This window comes from Entelurus aequoreus, linkage group LG17 (assembly GCF_033978785.1).
Source record: "Entelurus aequoreus isolate RoL-2023_Sb linkage group LG17, RoL_Eaeq_v1.1, whole genome shotgun sequence".
Taxonomy (NCBI): Eukaryota; Metazoa; Chordata; class Actinopteri; order Syngnathiformes; family Syngnathidae; genus Entelurus; species Entelurus aequoreus.
The window spans coordinates 8221478-8238682 of NC_084747.1; the positions used below are offsets into that span (position 1 = coordinate 8221478).

Here is a 17205-nt window from a genome sequence, read left to right on the forward strand (position 1 = left end):
AAGGCTAAAAGACACGACGAGTGAGGAACGTTCACTTTGTGTTCAGGCGGCACTCCACCGGACCGGAAGATGAGTTTCCCATCATGCATTGCAGCTTCCACAAACACTGTTAAAAAAGAACAAACTGGTACAATAAATACAATTGTCAACTTCCTGTGAAGAAAGCATGCCGGGCAGAATAAACAAGAACAATGGTCAACAGATGAAGAAAAATCGTTTTTATTTTAATATTTATTGAACGACAAATATACATTTATTATTCATTTAACAGTCAAGGCACTTTCAACAACAAGGAAAGAAAACAAAAGCAAATACAGATAGAGTATTAAATATTAATAAGTAATATTTAATACTCTATCTGTATTTGCTTTTGTTTTATTTGTTTGCTTTAAATGTTTTTAACAAAAATATTAATTTAAGGGCTTTTGTACTCTTAATAATTATCCAAGATTTGATTGATAATTGTAAAACATTAAGCCCATAAACATCTTATAAGTAGACGCAGCATTGGCTGCTGTGACGCGAGAAATTGGGCCGCCATCTTGAAGTGGTGACGAGGAGCCGGCGAGCAGCCTAAAGTGACAGTTGACAGGTAGAAAACAAAGATGGTGTTCAGCGTTTTCCCGCTCAAATGAGCGGACTGTTGAAAATAGGAATCGGGGGATTACTTTACACAAGTAAGATTTAACATTGACGTACTATTGGTTGTATTTTGTGAAAATAATATTAGAGTTGAGAAGGAGCAAATATCTTCAATAGTACTGAAATCGTAGCCGCTAGCAAACAAGAGTATGACCATAATAGAATTGCTGGTCAATGAAATTAATTACATTTTAAAATGTCATACTTGAATAACATAAAGTTGAAATAAATAATGAAGATAAAGATTGTAAAAGCCAACCGGGGTAAAAGTTAGGACCACAGTCCAGATTGTGTGTGTGGGGGGGATATAAAGACTTCCAGGTGTACTTAAACATATGTTTATGTTGAAGTATTTGGCAGACGCTTTTATCCAAAGCGACATACATAAAAAATACATATAAAACAATGACTGTAAACATGATCATTTAAGGGAAGAATGTAATAGAAAATATCAATACAAAGTGTCAAGACAGAATAAACGTTCTGCTGCTGCAGCAACAGAGATACAATCTATAAGATATATAGATATCTGATGTATTCATACATTGTTTATGTAGGATATACGCATGTATATATAACCTAATCATATTGTTTCTTCTACTTAAAAATAGCTGACCGTTTTTTCCCCCCCTCTCTGGGATTATATTCCCAGTTTTGATCTTGGACGTCTGGTCACTTATAGCATATAAGAATATTCTATTACCGTTAATCAAACTATGAATAATAAAACATGTGTCCTTTATTATAGCTACACGTATGACAAAAAAGCGCGTGAAAATCAGTGGTATGGGCGAGGGCGGACCTACGTCACTTCCGCCTACCAATCCCCTAGCAGCCGGTCGCCATATTGAATTCGTTGAAAACAAACCAGCTCACAGCGAACACAGCATTGACAGAAAAAGCATTTAACGAGGTTTCACGGCATTTTAAACTGTTCTAAATGGCGTATGATTATGTAAATAGTCTTTCCAGTGAGGCTAGGTTAAGATACGAGTTAAAATGTTCTGTAGTTGGATTAAACGACTGCCCTTACCGCCTTCCAGCAGATGCGTGGACTGATAATCCTACACAATGGCCGGACATGGAATTTGGAAATCTATATGTTTACCTCACAAGCGCACCAGGTAAATTATTTCATATCTATAGAAAGCCGATTCAAATTTAAACGGAACCGGTTTTCGAAAATAGCTAGCTAGGCTATAGACTACATAGTATATACCGCATGTTATTTTTGTACAACAACAACTTCAGCTGTCGAACGTTATAAGGTACAAATTCAACAAGTACAACATTAGCACGGACGGTATAGCCAAGTTGTGGTTAAGAAGGTGGATTTTTGTTCCTTATATTTACCAGAAACGAAGTGATCCGAACACACGACCCGGGACTTTGGGGGACTCCAGTGAGAACCGTCTTCGTTTTCCCAGTGTAAAGCTGCGAGCCATTTGTCTCGTCTCTGTGGGCTTTTATCACGCTTTGGCAGAACAAAATACGACCTTTGTTTTCCCTGTTTCCAGTTGTGGTTAGCACAACCAAAAACAACACCGTTTTTCGGCATTTTGGAGGCAGAATGATGGGTTTAACCAGCGTAGGTCGACAGGTTAAAGAGTAATGGCAACGGTTTGTTTTCAACGCCAGTCTGGTTGCTATGGCTCGAAGAACCCGTATGTAGCTCAGTTGCCCGGATGTAGGCCCTCACCCATTCAGTGAGGTAAGATGAATTAAATGCGCTGACAGTTCATTGCTCCTGCCAAATGAATTGCACTGAGTGGAGCGGATCACCACTCCAAGATGGCGGCTCCGCGTCTCGTCAGCGTCAGTAGGCAGTAGCGCTCGATGCTGCGTACCCTTAGAACATGTCTATGATTAAGAAGAAAAAGAGTAAGGACCGGAAGTAGCTGACTTTTGGCGCATGCGCAAACGAGTCGAGCAACTCAAAGGCTTTGGTGGCGACCAAAATGGCGGACTGGACGGCTACGATTAAAACATGTATGAACTAACGGCGATATAGAGTCTTAAATATTCATCTTTTCCACAGGCCACGAACAAAAGTTGAGGTTGTAGCGACGGAGTGTTATCCGAAGTGAAGATTGAAGACGTGATAGAAGATGGACGACTACTGAAGTATAACCCATTTATCATTTATTTACTGCTATGCTAAGATGGCGACGTCCGCTAAAAGAGAACATGAAAGAGAATCAGCGCCACCAACTTCCAGCAAATCACCAACGGAGATAAAGACGAAAGATGAAGGTGAGTGACTTAAAGTTTGGTCATTTGAAAGCTAGTTCAAGCCCTGAAAAAAGTGTTGATGAGAAATTAGCCGACCTTGTTGAAGAATGTAAAGAAAGAGCCGCCATGATTGTTAGCTTGAAGAAGGCAGTGGAGTTCACATCAGAGGAGATGAAAGAATGCAAAAGTCAAATGAAGAAAGTGGAAGAGCAAAACAAGCGCTTGTGTAAAGAAAATAATGATGTGAAAGAAGAGATGTTGGGGAAGAGTAAGAGATGTGCAGTGTGTGAAGAGAAGACTGGACCACATGTCTACATCATTCAATCAATTAAAGTGTTTTTATATGAGTTGTATATTTCAGTTTAGTCTTTATTTGAAGGGACAATGCACAGAAACATTAAGCTCAGATACAGATATGTTCTGTACCAGATTATAGCTAAATAGCTCATTTCCATCTGCAGTCCCTGGCTACTTAAAATAAAGGGATACAAAAATCATGCAATACACTTATTAAAGTTAAAGGCCTACTGAAACCCACTACTACCGACCACGCAGTCTGATAGTTTATATATCAATGATGAAATCTTAACATTATAACACATGCCAATACGGCCGGGTTAACTTATAAAGTGACATTTTAAATTTGCCGCTAAACTTCCGGTTCGAAACGCCTCTGAGGATGACGTATGCGCGTGACGTAGCCCGACGAACACGGGTATGCCTTCCACATTGAAGCCAATATGAAAAAGCTCTGTTTTCATTTCATAATTCCACAGTATTCTGGACATCTGTGTTCGTGAATCTGTTTCAATCATGTTCATTGCATTATGGAGAAGGAAGCCAAGCAAGCAAAGAAGAAAGTTGTCGGTGCGAAATGGACGTATTTTTCGAACGTAGTCAGCCACAACAGTACACAGCCGGCGCTTCTTTGTTTACATTCCCGAAAGATGCAGTCAAGATGGAAGAACTCGGATAACAGAGACTCTAACCAGGAGGACTTTTGATTTGGATACACAGACGCCTGTAGAGAACTGGGACAACACAGACTCTTACCAGGATTACTTTGATTTGGATGACAAAGACGCAGACGTGCTACTGTGAGTATGCAGCTTTGGCTTTTTTTTGCGTATGTACGTAACTTTTTTAAAATATATAAGCTTTATGAACCTTGGGTTAGGTGAACGGTCTTTTGGGCTGAGTGATTGTGTGTGTTGATCATGTGTTTGAATTGTATTGGCGTGTTCTATGGAGCTAGGAGCTAGCAGAGGAGCTAGGAGCTAGCATAACACGTACCGTACCGTAAGTGCGCGTCACGTACGTAACTTTTTAAAAATATATAAGCTTTATGAACCTTGGGTTAGGTGAACGGTCTTTTGGGCTGAGTGATTGTGTGTGTTGATCGGGTGTTTGAATTGTATTGGCGTGTTCTATGGAGCTAGGAGCTAGCAGAGGAGCTAGGAGCTAGCATAACAAACACGCAGGTGTTATTATGCAGGATTAATTTGTGGCATATTAAATATAAGCCTGGTTGTGTTGTGGCTAATAGAGTATATATATGTCTTGTGTTTATTTACTGTTGTAGTCATTCCCAGCTGAATATCAGGTACCGTGAGTATGCAGCCTTGGCTGCTAAACATTCGATAACTTGACCGTATGTGCGCGTCACGTACGTAACTTTTTAAAAATATATAAGCTTTATGAACCTTGGGTTAGGTAAACGGTCTTTTGGGCTGAGTGATTGTGTGTGTTGATCAGGTGTTTGAATTGTATTGGCGTGTTCTATGGAGCTAGGAGCTAGCAGAGGAGCTAGGAGCTAGCATAACAAACACGCAGGTGTTTTTATGCAGGATTAATTTGTGGCATATTAAATATAAGCCTGGTTGTGTTGTGGCTAATAGAGTATATATATGTCTTGTGTTTATTTACTGTTGTAGTCATTCCCAGCTGAATATCAGGTCACCCCCGGCTCTCACAGCATCTTCCCTATCTGAATAGCTTCAACTCCCCACTAGTCCTTCACTTGCACTTTACTCATCCACAAATCTTTCATCCTCGCTCAAATTAATGGGGAAATTGTCGCTTTCTCGGTCCGAATCTCTCTCACTTCATGCGGCCATCATTGTAAACAATAGGGAACTTTGCGTATATGTTCAACTGACTACGTCACGCTACTTCCGGTAGGTGCAAGCCTTTTTTTTATCAGATACCAAAAGTTGCAATCTTTATCGTCGTTGTTCTATACTAAATCCTTTCAGCAAAAATATGGCAATATCGCGAAATGATCAAGTATGACACATAGAATAGATCTGCTATCCCCGTTTAAATAAAAAAAATTCATTTCAGTAGGCCTTTAAAGTACCAATGATTGTCACACACACACTAGGTGTGGTAAAATTATTCTCTGCATTTGACCCCTGGGAGGTGAGGGGAGTAGTGGGCAACAGCGGTGGCTGCGCCCGGGAATCATTTTAGGTGATTTAACCCCCAATTCCAACCCTTGATGCTGAGTGCCAAGCAGGGAGGTAATGGCTCCTATTGTTATAGTCTTTGGTATGACTCGGCCGGGGATTGAACTCACAACCTACCGATCTCAGGGCGGACACTCTAACCACTAGGCATGACAATAAAATCATACTATAGCATGTAATCAAATTAAGAAAAGTCATAAAATGCCCTTTCATTGACACATACTTAACTTCTTAAGGCCCAAGCTGTGTGTTTACATGCTTTTTTTATTTCTCTTTATTATTTGGGCTTATTGGACCCTAATTAGAATAAAAATTAAAACTCATCTTTTTATATGATGTACTTAGTCCATAAGTACACAAACGTGTACTTCATGTGTAGTGACATGCTAATTTTTATTTTTACACTTTTTTTCCCCAATTTCCATTGTATGTTATACTCTTCTGACACCACCAGATGGCAGTATAAGTGTCCACATAAGCGGCCATAAGACCCCAATTCAGTAGTGTACACAATTTTGGAAATAAGAGCTAAAAGGTGCTGTCCACGCATGTGGCCACTAAGTCTTTAGAGGTTTTTAATATACAATACAACCACACCTCATTCACATCATCATATAACTCTTAATCACAAGTGTCTCAAAGGGCTGCACAAGCCACAATGACATCCTTGGCTCAGATCCCACATCAACGTGCAGAGAATTGGAGGTAATAAAGAACAAGAATAATATGATTAATGTCAACTTTTCATTGTCGCAACTCATAAAGTCAAATAACGACATTTTAACTGTTTTACAATCCAAAATATATTTGTGGATAGTTGAATGCTTGCGTGTATTTTTTACTTGTAAACTCAATTATTCCAAAATGTCAAACGATAATGATGTGAAAGAAAAAAGTAGTTATACAGACCATTATATCGTGAGTAAGAGACAGAGGTGAGAATCTTTTGACACTCCGCGATTCAGGAGCTACAATTCGATTCCATCTTTAATTTATGTATATTGATGCAGTTTTACATTTCTTTTTGTTTCACTGAATAAGTGTTTATTACTTGCAATTAAAAAACAACAACAGTGCATTTGTAATAAACAGTTAATTTAGTTCCCACATTTGTGGAAATGGAAATGCGTGCAAAACTGGAACATTTTATAATCGTCCATGTCCAAATTGCGATGCATCCAAAAATAGATTTTTCTCCCCCCACCTCGAGTAAAAGAGAGGTCAAAAAAATGTGCAGCTTCACTCCATGACACCTGACTGCCAGTACACAAATGTCCAAGTAATCGTTTTCCTACGCAGGTCCTTCCACCATAAATGTAAGAAAATAGTGATATGTTCTTTGCTATAATAAAGCAATATAAAATAGTACATTACCAAATAGTTAACATAAAGCACCTTAAGTACAAGTGCAAATTAACGACTCCATGAGTGTGTGTGACGTAAACAAAGCCATTTATTTACTTTCTTTTTTGGACAAGATTTAAAATAGTGTACATACAGTATTAAACAATTAAAGACTACACACATCAATCTATATCAGGGGTGTCAAACTCATTTTAATTGAGGGCCACTTGCAGTTATGGCTGCTCTTAGAGGGCCGCGTCTAACTGTGAATTATATTATTACACAATTGCCTTAGCATTTCATTATTATATTTTTTGTATGAACAATGTAAAAAAAAACCCAGTTACATTTAAGTTTTGTACAGCATATTTCTGTAAATGTAAAAACAGTACCAATGTTTGTTTGTTTTTTGCTAAACTTCTAAGTTTGTAATTTCCTCGATGTATTACTGTAAATGGAAAAACAGTACCCCGCTCAGTTGCCAAATTTTGTAGTAAACAACAGTGATTCGACTTTTCCAATTCCATTTTCGATATGCTGTAAAAAACAGTATATTTTATAGGACAAAAACAACAGCTCACTCGCCACAATTTTACAGTCAATTTTACAGTGTTTTTTTTTACAGCTTCCCAGCATGCACAAGTCATTGATACAATGTTGATGATACATACATGTCCTTTAAAGGCCTACTGAAACCCCCTACTACCGACCACGCAGTCTGATAGTTTATATATCAATGATGAAATCTTAACATTGCAACACATGCCAATACGGCCGGGTTCACTTATAAAGTGACATTTTAAATTTCCCGGGAAATATTCGGCTGAAAACGTCTCGGTATGATGACGTTTGCGCGTGACGTCACGGAGTTTGCGGAAGTATTGGGACACCATTGTGTCGCGATACAAACAGCTCTGTTTTCATCGCAAAATTCCACAGTATTCTGGACATCTGTGTTGGTGAATCTTTTGCAATTTGTTAAATGAACAATGAAGACAGCAAAGAAGAAAGCTGTAGGTGGGATCGGTGTATTAGCGGCTGGCTGCAGCAACACAACTAGGAGGACTTTGAGTTGGATAGCAGACGCGCTACCGTGAGTACGCAGCTTTCTTCCAAACATTTGATCGCTTGCCCGTACGTGCGTGCCGCTTTGTGCATGTCACGTACGTAACTTTGGGGAAATATATGTGCTGTATGAACTTTACGGAAGTGAACGGTACTTTGGGCTGTGGGATTGAGTGTGTTGTGCGGGTGTTTGAGTTGTATTGGCGGGTTATATGGACGGGAGGGGGGAGGTGTTTGGTATGCGCGATTAATTTGTGGCATATTAAATATAAGCCTGGTTGTGTTGTGGATAATAGAGTATATATATGTCTTGTGTTTATTTACTGTTGTAGTCATTCCCAGCTGAATATGAGGTCCCACCCGCCTCTCACAGCATCTTCCCTATCTGAATCGCTTCCACTGCCCTCTAATCCTTCACTCTCACTTTCCTCATCCACAAATCTTTCATCCTCGCTCAAATTAATGGGGTAATCGTCGCTTTCTCGGTCCGAATCGCTCACGCTGATGGCGTCCATGATTGAAAACAATGGGCAGATGTGAGGAGCTCCACAACCTGTGACGTCACGCTACTTCCGGTACAGGCAAGGCTTTTTTTATCAGCGACCAAAAGTTGCGAACTTTATCGTCGATGTTCTCTACTAAATCCTTTCAGCAAAAATATGGCAATATCGCGAAATGATCAAGTATGACACATAGAATGGATCTGCTATCCCCGTTTAAATAAGAAAATCTCATTTCAGTAGGCCTTTAAAACTGCCTCTGAAACAACATTGCAAAATAGTTGTATTTTGTAAATTGAGACAACGTTGGTGTATCTAACGTTGGATCAACGTTGTTGTTTGGGAAATGACGCCATTAAATAAACGTTGTCAAAAAGCATGTTGCTTCAATGTTGTATTTGTGTTGTAGAATATTGGTTGGAAAATGACCAAAATTCAATGGTCAAATCAACGTCAGAACCCGACATTGATTAAACGTTGTCAAAAAGCATGTTGTTTCAATGTTATGTTTGAGTTGCTCAACGTCAGGACCTAATTCCACAAGTTCTCAATGTTGTTTCAATGTCTTGTGCCTGCTGGGTTATTACTGTAAATGTAACTGTACTGTAAAATTGTCCGTGTTTTTTTTCTTTGAAATTCTATGGTTACTGTTCCGGTGTATTACAGTATATAGAAAAATGGAACCTCCGTTTATTTTACGGTAAAAAGACGATCGTTCAATTGCCAGGATTTGACCTGAAAATCTATGATTATAATTTTTACAGTGTACAATTTGATAGGTAACTTGCTTTGAAACCACAAATCAAGCAGATATTCAATTGTTTGTTTACCAAAAAAAAATGAATGTATGATAACATATTTGTTCAATTGAAGATCAAGATTCAAGATGCTGTTTATTGTCCATTCTTTAACATGTACAAGACATATAAGAACTGAAATTACATTTGCGGCACAGTCCCACTAAAAGCAGACATACGTTACAGGGAGACAAGAACAGGACCGCCAACGGATCAGCCACTTACGCCGCTCCTTAAAAAGGTGGGAAAAAGGTGATATTGGGGAAGTGGGGAAGAGTAAAAAAATATCAGTCAAAGGCTGGACACTCGGGAGGGGGTCCAGACTGAGTCCAAGGGAAAAAAACTCATTTGTTGTGTCCATAGGCCTGGGGCCGTTCTGCATGCAAACAAAGTTCGACTTCCAGGTGTTGTTGAGGAGGTAGGGAGGTCAAAAGCGTCCATCATTGAGGAGTCCTCGGGGGATGTTTTCAGAACAGCCTGTTTCTGTTTTGCAGCGTCAAAGCCATTCGAGGGAGTCAAATCGTAGATTGGGATTTTGGTTTTTCCAAGCGAGCAGACATTACAATGGCTTGTCTGTTCTATTCGTCCATGCTGGCTGCGCTCATATCCAAATTTCGCATTTCAACAAGCTTTTCCATGATGTGATCCATCTTGCGATTCAGTTCAGAAATCGCCAAAGTCTCTGATCCCACAGCCCGACCCAAGTCTTCCATTGCGACGAACAGCCTTTGGGCTCCTTGAGTGGCTGACATCGTCTTACGAATTTGACGATACACCAGAGCAATGCCCAGCCCAATCAGCAGGTGCCCCCGCGATCATGGTTCCAAACAGGTAGATGTCTTCTACGTCCTCGATGGAAAGGACTGAGAGGCACATGATTGTTTTCTCCCAGGAATCTCTCACGTACCCCACAGCAATGGTTCCATCAGGGCAGCCAGGCTCCCCAGAACCTCTTTTCCTCGTCGAAAATATTTTGTCAATTGAGTCGAGAGTCCAGCTAATCAATTCCATGTTTGATGTTTATATTTGGAGGACAGCGCAGAGAAAGAGGCTTCAAAACAAGTGTAGACAGGACAAGACAAAGAGGGCAAGCAGGGATCAAGCAGATATTCAATTGTTTGTTTACAAAAAAAATGAATGTATGATAACATATTTGTTGCATTATTAAATAATATTTATTTTTAAAAAATATGCAATTGCATGCAGCACAGGTAATTTGTTCTGTCGAAATGGAAAGACCGAATACTTTTAGTAGGAAAAGATCATGTACTTTATTGACGCATATTTTTTTCAGGCGTTCGCGGGCCATATAAAATGATGTGGCGGGCCACATTTGGCCCCCAGGCCTTGAGTTTGTCACCTGTGATCTATATGAACACAAAAATATCCAACATCCTCTTTTTTATTTTCCCATTTGCCTGCACCTCCTTCGGAGGCTTTCCCTTCGTGTGTTCAAGAAAACAAAGTTAATCATTTAGAATGTCTCCTCACCTCATTGCAAACATTATGTTAGGAAATATGAACAAGACACCAACACAAAGATTATGCATCATGACTGAACACATTGAAAATGACATCATCGTGCTAGCTAAACAAGCTGTGATGTAGCATAACAAATAGCTAGTAGTCGTTAGCTCGTCAAGGATAAAATATGACTCGTTTAACTTTCAAGCAAACTACTGGCGTGAGCACATTGGAGGCAAGCTGTAGAACGAGGCGAGTTTCAGGGATTGAAGACTTCAGGACTCCTTGTCAGGTTCAAACACTGATGACATCTATTAAACAAGACAATTGATTGTTTTGATTGATTGAGACTTTTATTAGTAGGTTGCACAGTGAAGTACATATTCCGTACAATTGACCACTAAATGGTAACACCCGAATAAGTTTTTCAACTTGTTTAAGTCGGGGTCCACTTAAATTGATTCATGATACAGATATATACTATCATATATACTATCATCATAATACAGTCATCACACAAGATAATCACATTGAATTATTTACATTATTTACAATCAGGAGTGTGGAGGGGGGGTGTGGGGGGGGGGGGGGGATATGGACATCAAGTAGTGGACATAGAGAGAGAGAGAGAGAGAGAGAGATCAGAAGGCATAAGAAAAAGAATCTGCATTTGATTGTTTACATTTGATTATTAGCAATCCGGGGAGGGTGTTAGTTTAGGGTTGTAGCTGCCTGGAGGTGAACTTTTATAGCGGTTTTGAAGGAGGATAGAGATGCCCTTTCTTTTATACCTGTTGGGAGCGCATTCCACATTGATGTGGCATAGAAAGAGAATGAGTTAAGACCTTTGTTAGTTCGGAATCTGGGTTTAACGTGGTTAGTGGAGCACCCCCTGGTGTTGTGGTTATGGCGGTCATTTACGTTAAGGAAGTAGTTTGACATGTACTTCGGTATCAGGGAGGTGTAGCGGATTTTATAGACTAGGCTCAGTGCAAGTTGTTTAACTCTGTCCTCCACCTTGAGCCAGCCCACTTTAGAGAAGTGGGTAGGAGTGAGGTGGGATCTGGGGTGGAGGTCTAGAAGTAACCTGACTAGTTTGTTCTGAGATGTTTGGAGTTTAGATTTGAGGGTTTTGGAGGTGCTAGGGTACCAGGAGGTGCATGCGTAATCGAAAAAGGGTTGAACGAGAGTTCCCGCCAGAATCCTCAAGGTGCTTTTGTTGACCAGAGAGGAAATTCTGTAGAGAAATCTCGTTCGTTGGTTAACCTTTTTGATTACCTAAGCAAGGAATTAAACAGAGACAGATTTAAATCTGTCTCAATTGAGGAGAGCGCGTACACCTGTACCCTTGTACAGTGTTCCAACACGCTCTGACGAAAGATTGTACGCTTCCTCTTTTATTTGGACATTCCCTGATTACATGGCAACAGCTGTTTCTAAGGGACGGGGGTCGTAAACAGCCATCGCCTTTGATTACAAACAGTTCAAAGAAAAGGTTGGTTCAAAGAAAAGGTCGTAAACGGTTCACAGAAAAGGTCGTAAAACAGTTAAAAGAAGAGGTCCCTGAAGGGGAGTCAGGTCCTGCTTCCTCTTCGCTTTGTAGTTCTTGGGTCAAAACAAAATCTCTCTGTGGATTACAATACAGAACACCTTTGTGTTGCTTCCCATCCTACACAGTGGAGTTTTACAGGTCTTCTTCTTGGTAGGTTCAAAGACAGCTTTTGTCTTCTTGCCGGGAACTCATGGCAACACAAAGTTTTGTGATAACTTAGATACAATTATTCTGACACTCCCGGTCAACATTCTCCTGATATTTTGCAGTTTTGTAATTAAAATGTGACACGCAGAATTATACCTCGTCGTCCATCCAAACAAAAGAGTCAATTTTTTCCGTGCAGCCTCCATCATCATTTTTTTTGTGTGTTGATGTGGCTTGTCCCAATATCAATATTTAGGTACCGGTACCAAAATGTATATAGATACTTTTCTAAATAAAGGGGACCACAAAAAATGGCATTTTTGGCTTTGTTTTAGCAAAAAAATATATCTGGGGCCATACTTATCAAGCTTCTTAGAATTACTCCTAAGAAGTCTGCTAAGAGTTGACTTAAGAGTAAATAAATTCTTCGCTGAAAGCTGCACTTAAAAGTTAGTTATCAAGCGTCTTACTCACACTTTCAGCGAAGTGTAGGACTGAATCTTAAGTGTCACACTCAGAGCTGAATTACGACATTACTATGTGCCGTAAACGGAATTTTAGGTGACGTCATTTCTGTGTCCATAGAAATGACCAATCACGGAAGGGAATCCGTTGTCTAAGAATAAAGAAATATCTTGGAAATATTTAAGTGGACAATGGGAGTGTATATTTTGACAATAAACTACAAAATAATACAAAACAAACTAGTCCCCGCCGGCACTCACGCTACCGCTCCCTCTCTTCTATCGCCCACACACTCACTGACGTCACTCACCTCACGGCCACACACATACGCTACTGTCATAACATTTTCTTTCCAATTCATTAATTAGGCAACTAATTTGAAAGTGGTGTGGGTGGCTCTATATATACTAGCCCACTGCAGACACATGCAGAAATCAACAAGGAATCGAAAAGTATTAAATCTGTGACAAAAATAATATCCACTCTGTCTAAACGATACCGTTTGATCAGCTGCTCGTCATCAAAAAAACAACAACATTGTTCCGTTCCCTGAACGTTCGCGCACGTCTCTCTCGCCTCAGTGCCATCCCCTGCTGGCAACTCCTAACCACTTAAGACACCTCTGAAGGTCTCTTAAATATCGTGGAGAGTAGGAGTGATTCTTAGACTTAAGAACGTTGATAAAAAGCTTTTATTCTTAAGTTTGAGAGTAGGACTACATTTCGCAAATTCTCAGGACTTAAGTGTAAAATGGCACTCTAAGAAGCTTGATAAGTACGGCCCCTGAACATTAAACATATGTTTATTATTGCAATTTTGTCCTTAAATAAAATAGTGAAATACAAGACAACTTGTCTTTTAGTAGTAAGTAAACAAACAAAGGCTCCTAATTAGTCTGCTGACATATGCAGTAACATATTGTGTCATTTATCTACCTATTATTTTGTCAACATTATAAAGGACAAGCTGTAAAAATTGATTATTAATCTACTTGTTCATTTACTGTTCATTTACTGTTATTTTCTCTTTTAACATGTTCTATCTACACTTCTGTTCAAATGTAATAATCACGTATTCTTCTCTTCTCTGATACTTTGCATTAGTTTTGGATGATACTATAAATGTAGGTATCGATCCGATTCCAAGTAGTGCAGGATCATATATTGGTCATAATTTAAATTTTTCCTGAGTTTATGAATATAATATGAATTTAAAAGAAAAAAGATTTTGTGACGATAAAAATATCAATGTAATCATAGTAGTATCGACAAGATACGCTCTTGTACTTGGTATCATTACAGTGGATGTCAATTGTAGATCCGCCCATGGCATTTGTTTACATTGTGACGTTGGTGAGCTATTGTATCCTCCTACGGTGTGTAGTGAAGCATGTTGAGCTATTCCTCGTCCTCCAGTGATAATGGTACTTGTAAGAAACTTACTTTATTTGTCGCTATGGAGGCAAGCATTAGTGATTTAGAAGTAGCTAAAACACTTACGACTGCGGATGGACATTAGCTGCTAGCTAGCTAGCCATGTCTTAAAGCACCTCTTCCTGAGGGCGTTTCAGTGTTATAACTTTACCTTTATCTTTACTTTTTAAGCCAAAATGCGTCCGTTCTATTTTTCAAACAGAGTATAGTACCACGCTACTATACTAGTACCGGTATACCGTACAACCCTAGTGGCGGGCGAATAGAACTTTATGCACGTGCGCTGGTTTTTCTTCTATAGTTTTGGTGTTTCCGGTGGCTTTAACACATTGAGCTTATTTGTGTTCCTCAGACATCCAGCAGCTGATTGGTCGTCCTGAAGAATCTCCGCCTCAGTCGCAGGGGGAGAACTCTACTTTGAAGCAGGAAGCTTTACAGCCATTTCACATTAAAAAGGAAGAGGAGGAAGAGTGTCTTCAGTGGTCAGAGGAAGGTGATACCACCAAGTTGCCACTCACTATTCTCTCTGTGAAGACTGAAGATGATGAAGAGAAACCACAACTAGACAACCTCTTAGCTCCACTATCAGATAGTGAGGCTGAAGACGAGGTTGAAGAACCTTTGAGCAGCGATACAGACTGTGAAGGTGATATGAGGACTCGCACTGACAACAAACACTCCGACTGCTCTAAAGAGAAGACTTGTAAAACAGTTTTGAGCTGTTTAGTTTGTGGTACAAGTTGTACAAACAAAAGCAATTTGACTCAACACATGAGAACACACGCAGGAGAAAAAACATTTTATTGTTCAGTTTGTGGTAAAAGCTTTTCTCAAAATAGCAGTTTGACTCAACACATGAGAACGCACACAGGAGAAAGACCATTTTATTGTTCAGTTTGCGGTAAAAACTTTTCCCAAAAGAGCCATCTGACACAACACATGAGAACACACACGGGAGAAAAACCGTATGCTTGCTCAGTTTGCAGTAAAAGCTTTTTCCAAAATAGCAGTTTGACTGAACACATGAGATCGCACACAGGAGAAAAACCATTTATTTGTTCAGTTTGCGGCAACAGCTTTTCTCAAAATAGCAGTTTGACTCAACACATGAGAACGCACACAGGCGAAAGACCATTTTATTGTTCCGTTTGCGGTAAAAACTTTTCCCACAAGAGCAGTTTAACTCAACACATGAGAACGCACACTGGAGAAAAAACTTTTCATTGTTCAGTTTGTTGCAAAAGCTTTTCTCAAAACAAGCAATTGATTGTCCACATGAGAAAGCACACGGGGGAAAAACCATTCAACTGTTCAGTTTGCTGTAAAAGCTTTTCTCATAGGGGCAATTTGACTAAACACATGAGAACACACACTGGAGAAAAATCATTTAATTGTTCATTTTGTAGTAAAAGCTTCTCCTACAGACAGGGTTTGACTCGGCACGAAATGAAACACACGGGAGAGAAAACATTCAGTTGTTCCGTTTGTGAGAAAAGTTACACTCAAAGGACACACTTGTCTGATCACCTAAGAACACACAGTCGAAAAAACATGTAGTTGTTTGTGGTGAAAGTTCTCCTCAAAGTAACATGATGTCTCATCCCACACACACGGGAGAAAAATATTTACATGCCCAATTTATAGTGAAAGGTTTTTCTATTGACAAAATACACATCAATCAACACCCTGAAGAAAAGCGTTGCAGCTGCTCAGTATGCAGTCAAAGACATATTTGCTGAAATGTCACATGAGAACACACACACAGAAAAATACATTTGCTCAGTTTGTGTTAAAACATTTTAGCAGAGACTAGGTTCTGGATCCTAAAGTAGTGGTGCCTTGATTAGTGGCAGCAAACACGGAACCCTCTCTCGATGTTATTGTTGTTTATGGAAGTAGCGCAATGTTGCTATGCGCTCTGTGAAATCAATGCACCCTGGAAATGTATTACTGACAGAAAATGCTCAAAATGACAAAGATACTATAATTATTACATAAAACATTGCATGATATGAATTTGTGTGTCACTAATTGTCAGGTTCAAACACTGATGACATCTGTTAAACAAGACAAGAGGCAAGGAATTAAACAGAGACCGAATTCAATTTGGCTCAATCGAGGAGAGACGTACTCTTGTACAGTCCCCATCACGCTCTAGCGAAAGATTGTACGCCTCCTCTTTTATTTGGACTTTCCCTGATTACATGGCAACAGCTGTTTCTAAGGAACGGGGGTCGTAAACAGCCATCGCCTTTGATTACAACAGTTCAAAGAAAAGGTCGCCTTGAGGGGAGTCTGGCCCTGCTTCATCTCCGCTTTGTAGTTCTTGGGTCAAGACAACATCTTTCTGTGGATTACAATAGAAGAAAGAAACAGAACACCTTCATGTTGCTTCCCATCCTACACAGTGGAGTTTTACAAGCCTTTTTCTTGGTAGGATCAAAGACACCTTTTGTCTTTTCGCCGGGAACTCATGGCAACACAAAGTTTTGTGATAACTTAGATACAATTATTCTGACACTATCTGTATGTACAATGTTGTTGGTTGTTTTAAATGATTGTAGAATGTGTCATAGGTGGACGAAATAAATCCCCATTGCCTGCATTGTTAGCTGCTTCAAGCTAGAAGTTTTTGACTATTTAGAATGCACAGAAAATGGAAAGACAAGTGTGCTTCTCTCACATAAAGATTGTGGATGATGTCATGATTTTTGGAGTCACTTTAATAACATCCAGCTTTATCTCACCGTCACACATTAGTCAGTCAAGATAGAGCTCAAAGAAAAACGTCACACATTCAGCCTTCACAATAAAAGCGCTGTGCGGGCAAGAGTGCAAGTCAAAGTATTTAGTATATTTAAATATTAATAAGACAAAAATAGGTGTAATATAAAACTGACACTGTTGTTGGTAATGCAGATTGATTTATTGCTTGTATTTTTTGAAAAATACACGAGAAGACGACCTTGAAAAGAAGAATCGCAATAATGAGGAACAATATAGCAATTGGATTATTTTCCGAAATTGTCCAGCCCTATATCACAAAGAGGAGAGAAACCTTTTAAATGCTCATATTTGGTAGCAAAAGTTATTAAT

General features: G+C 39.4%; 1 protein-coding gene across 3 annotated transcripts; it reads left to right on the forward strand.

The window, feature by feature from the left end:
* The first annotated feature begins 2334 nt into the window (after positions 1–2334).
* Positions 2335–16732, forward strand: LOC133632257 (zinc finger protein OZF-like). 3 transcript variants are annotated; one of them, XM_062024597.1, is made up of 3 exons: positions 2335–2353; positions 2805–2895; positions 14462–16732. In XM_062024597.1, exons 2-3 carry the CDS (start codon positions 2805–2807, stop codon positions 15664–15666), a joined length of 1296 nt encoding a protein of 431 aa, XP_061880581.1. In that variant the 5' UTR covers positions 2335–2353; the 3' UTR covers positions 15667–16732. The 3 variants fall into 3 exon arrangements, with proteins under 3 accessions (XP_061880581.1, XP_061880580.1, XP_061880579.1); XM_062024596.1 differs by lacking the exon at positions 2335–2353 and adding an exon at positions 2412–2631; XM_062024595.1 differs by lacking the exon at positions 2335–2353 and having other exon boundaries at positions 2412–2895.
* The last annotated feature ends 473 nt before the right edge of the window (positions 16733–17205 follow it).

What these genes read in the sequence shown, in the direction of transcription:
- LOC133632257 (XM_062024597.1), top strand. Translation starts at nt 2,805, where the DNA reads ATGGCGACGTCCGCTAAAAGAGAACATGAAAGAGAATCAGCGCCACCA. An exon ending in GATAAAGACGAAAGATGAAG is followed by an intron (nt 2,896 to 14,461) that starts GTGAGTGACTTA and finishes TGTGTTCCTCAG; the next exon opens with ACATCCAGCAGCTGATTGGT.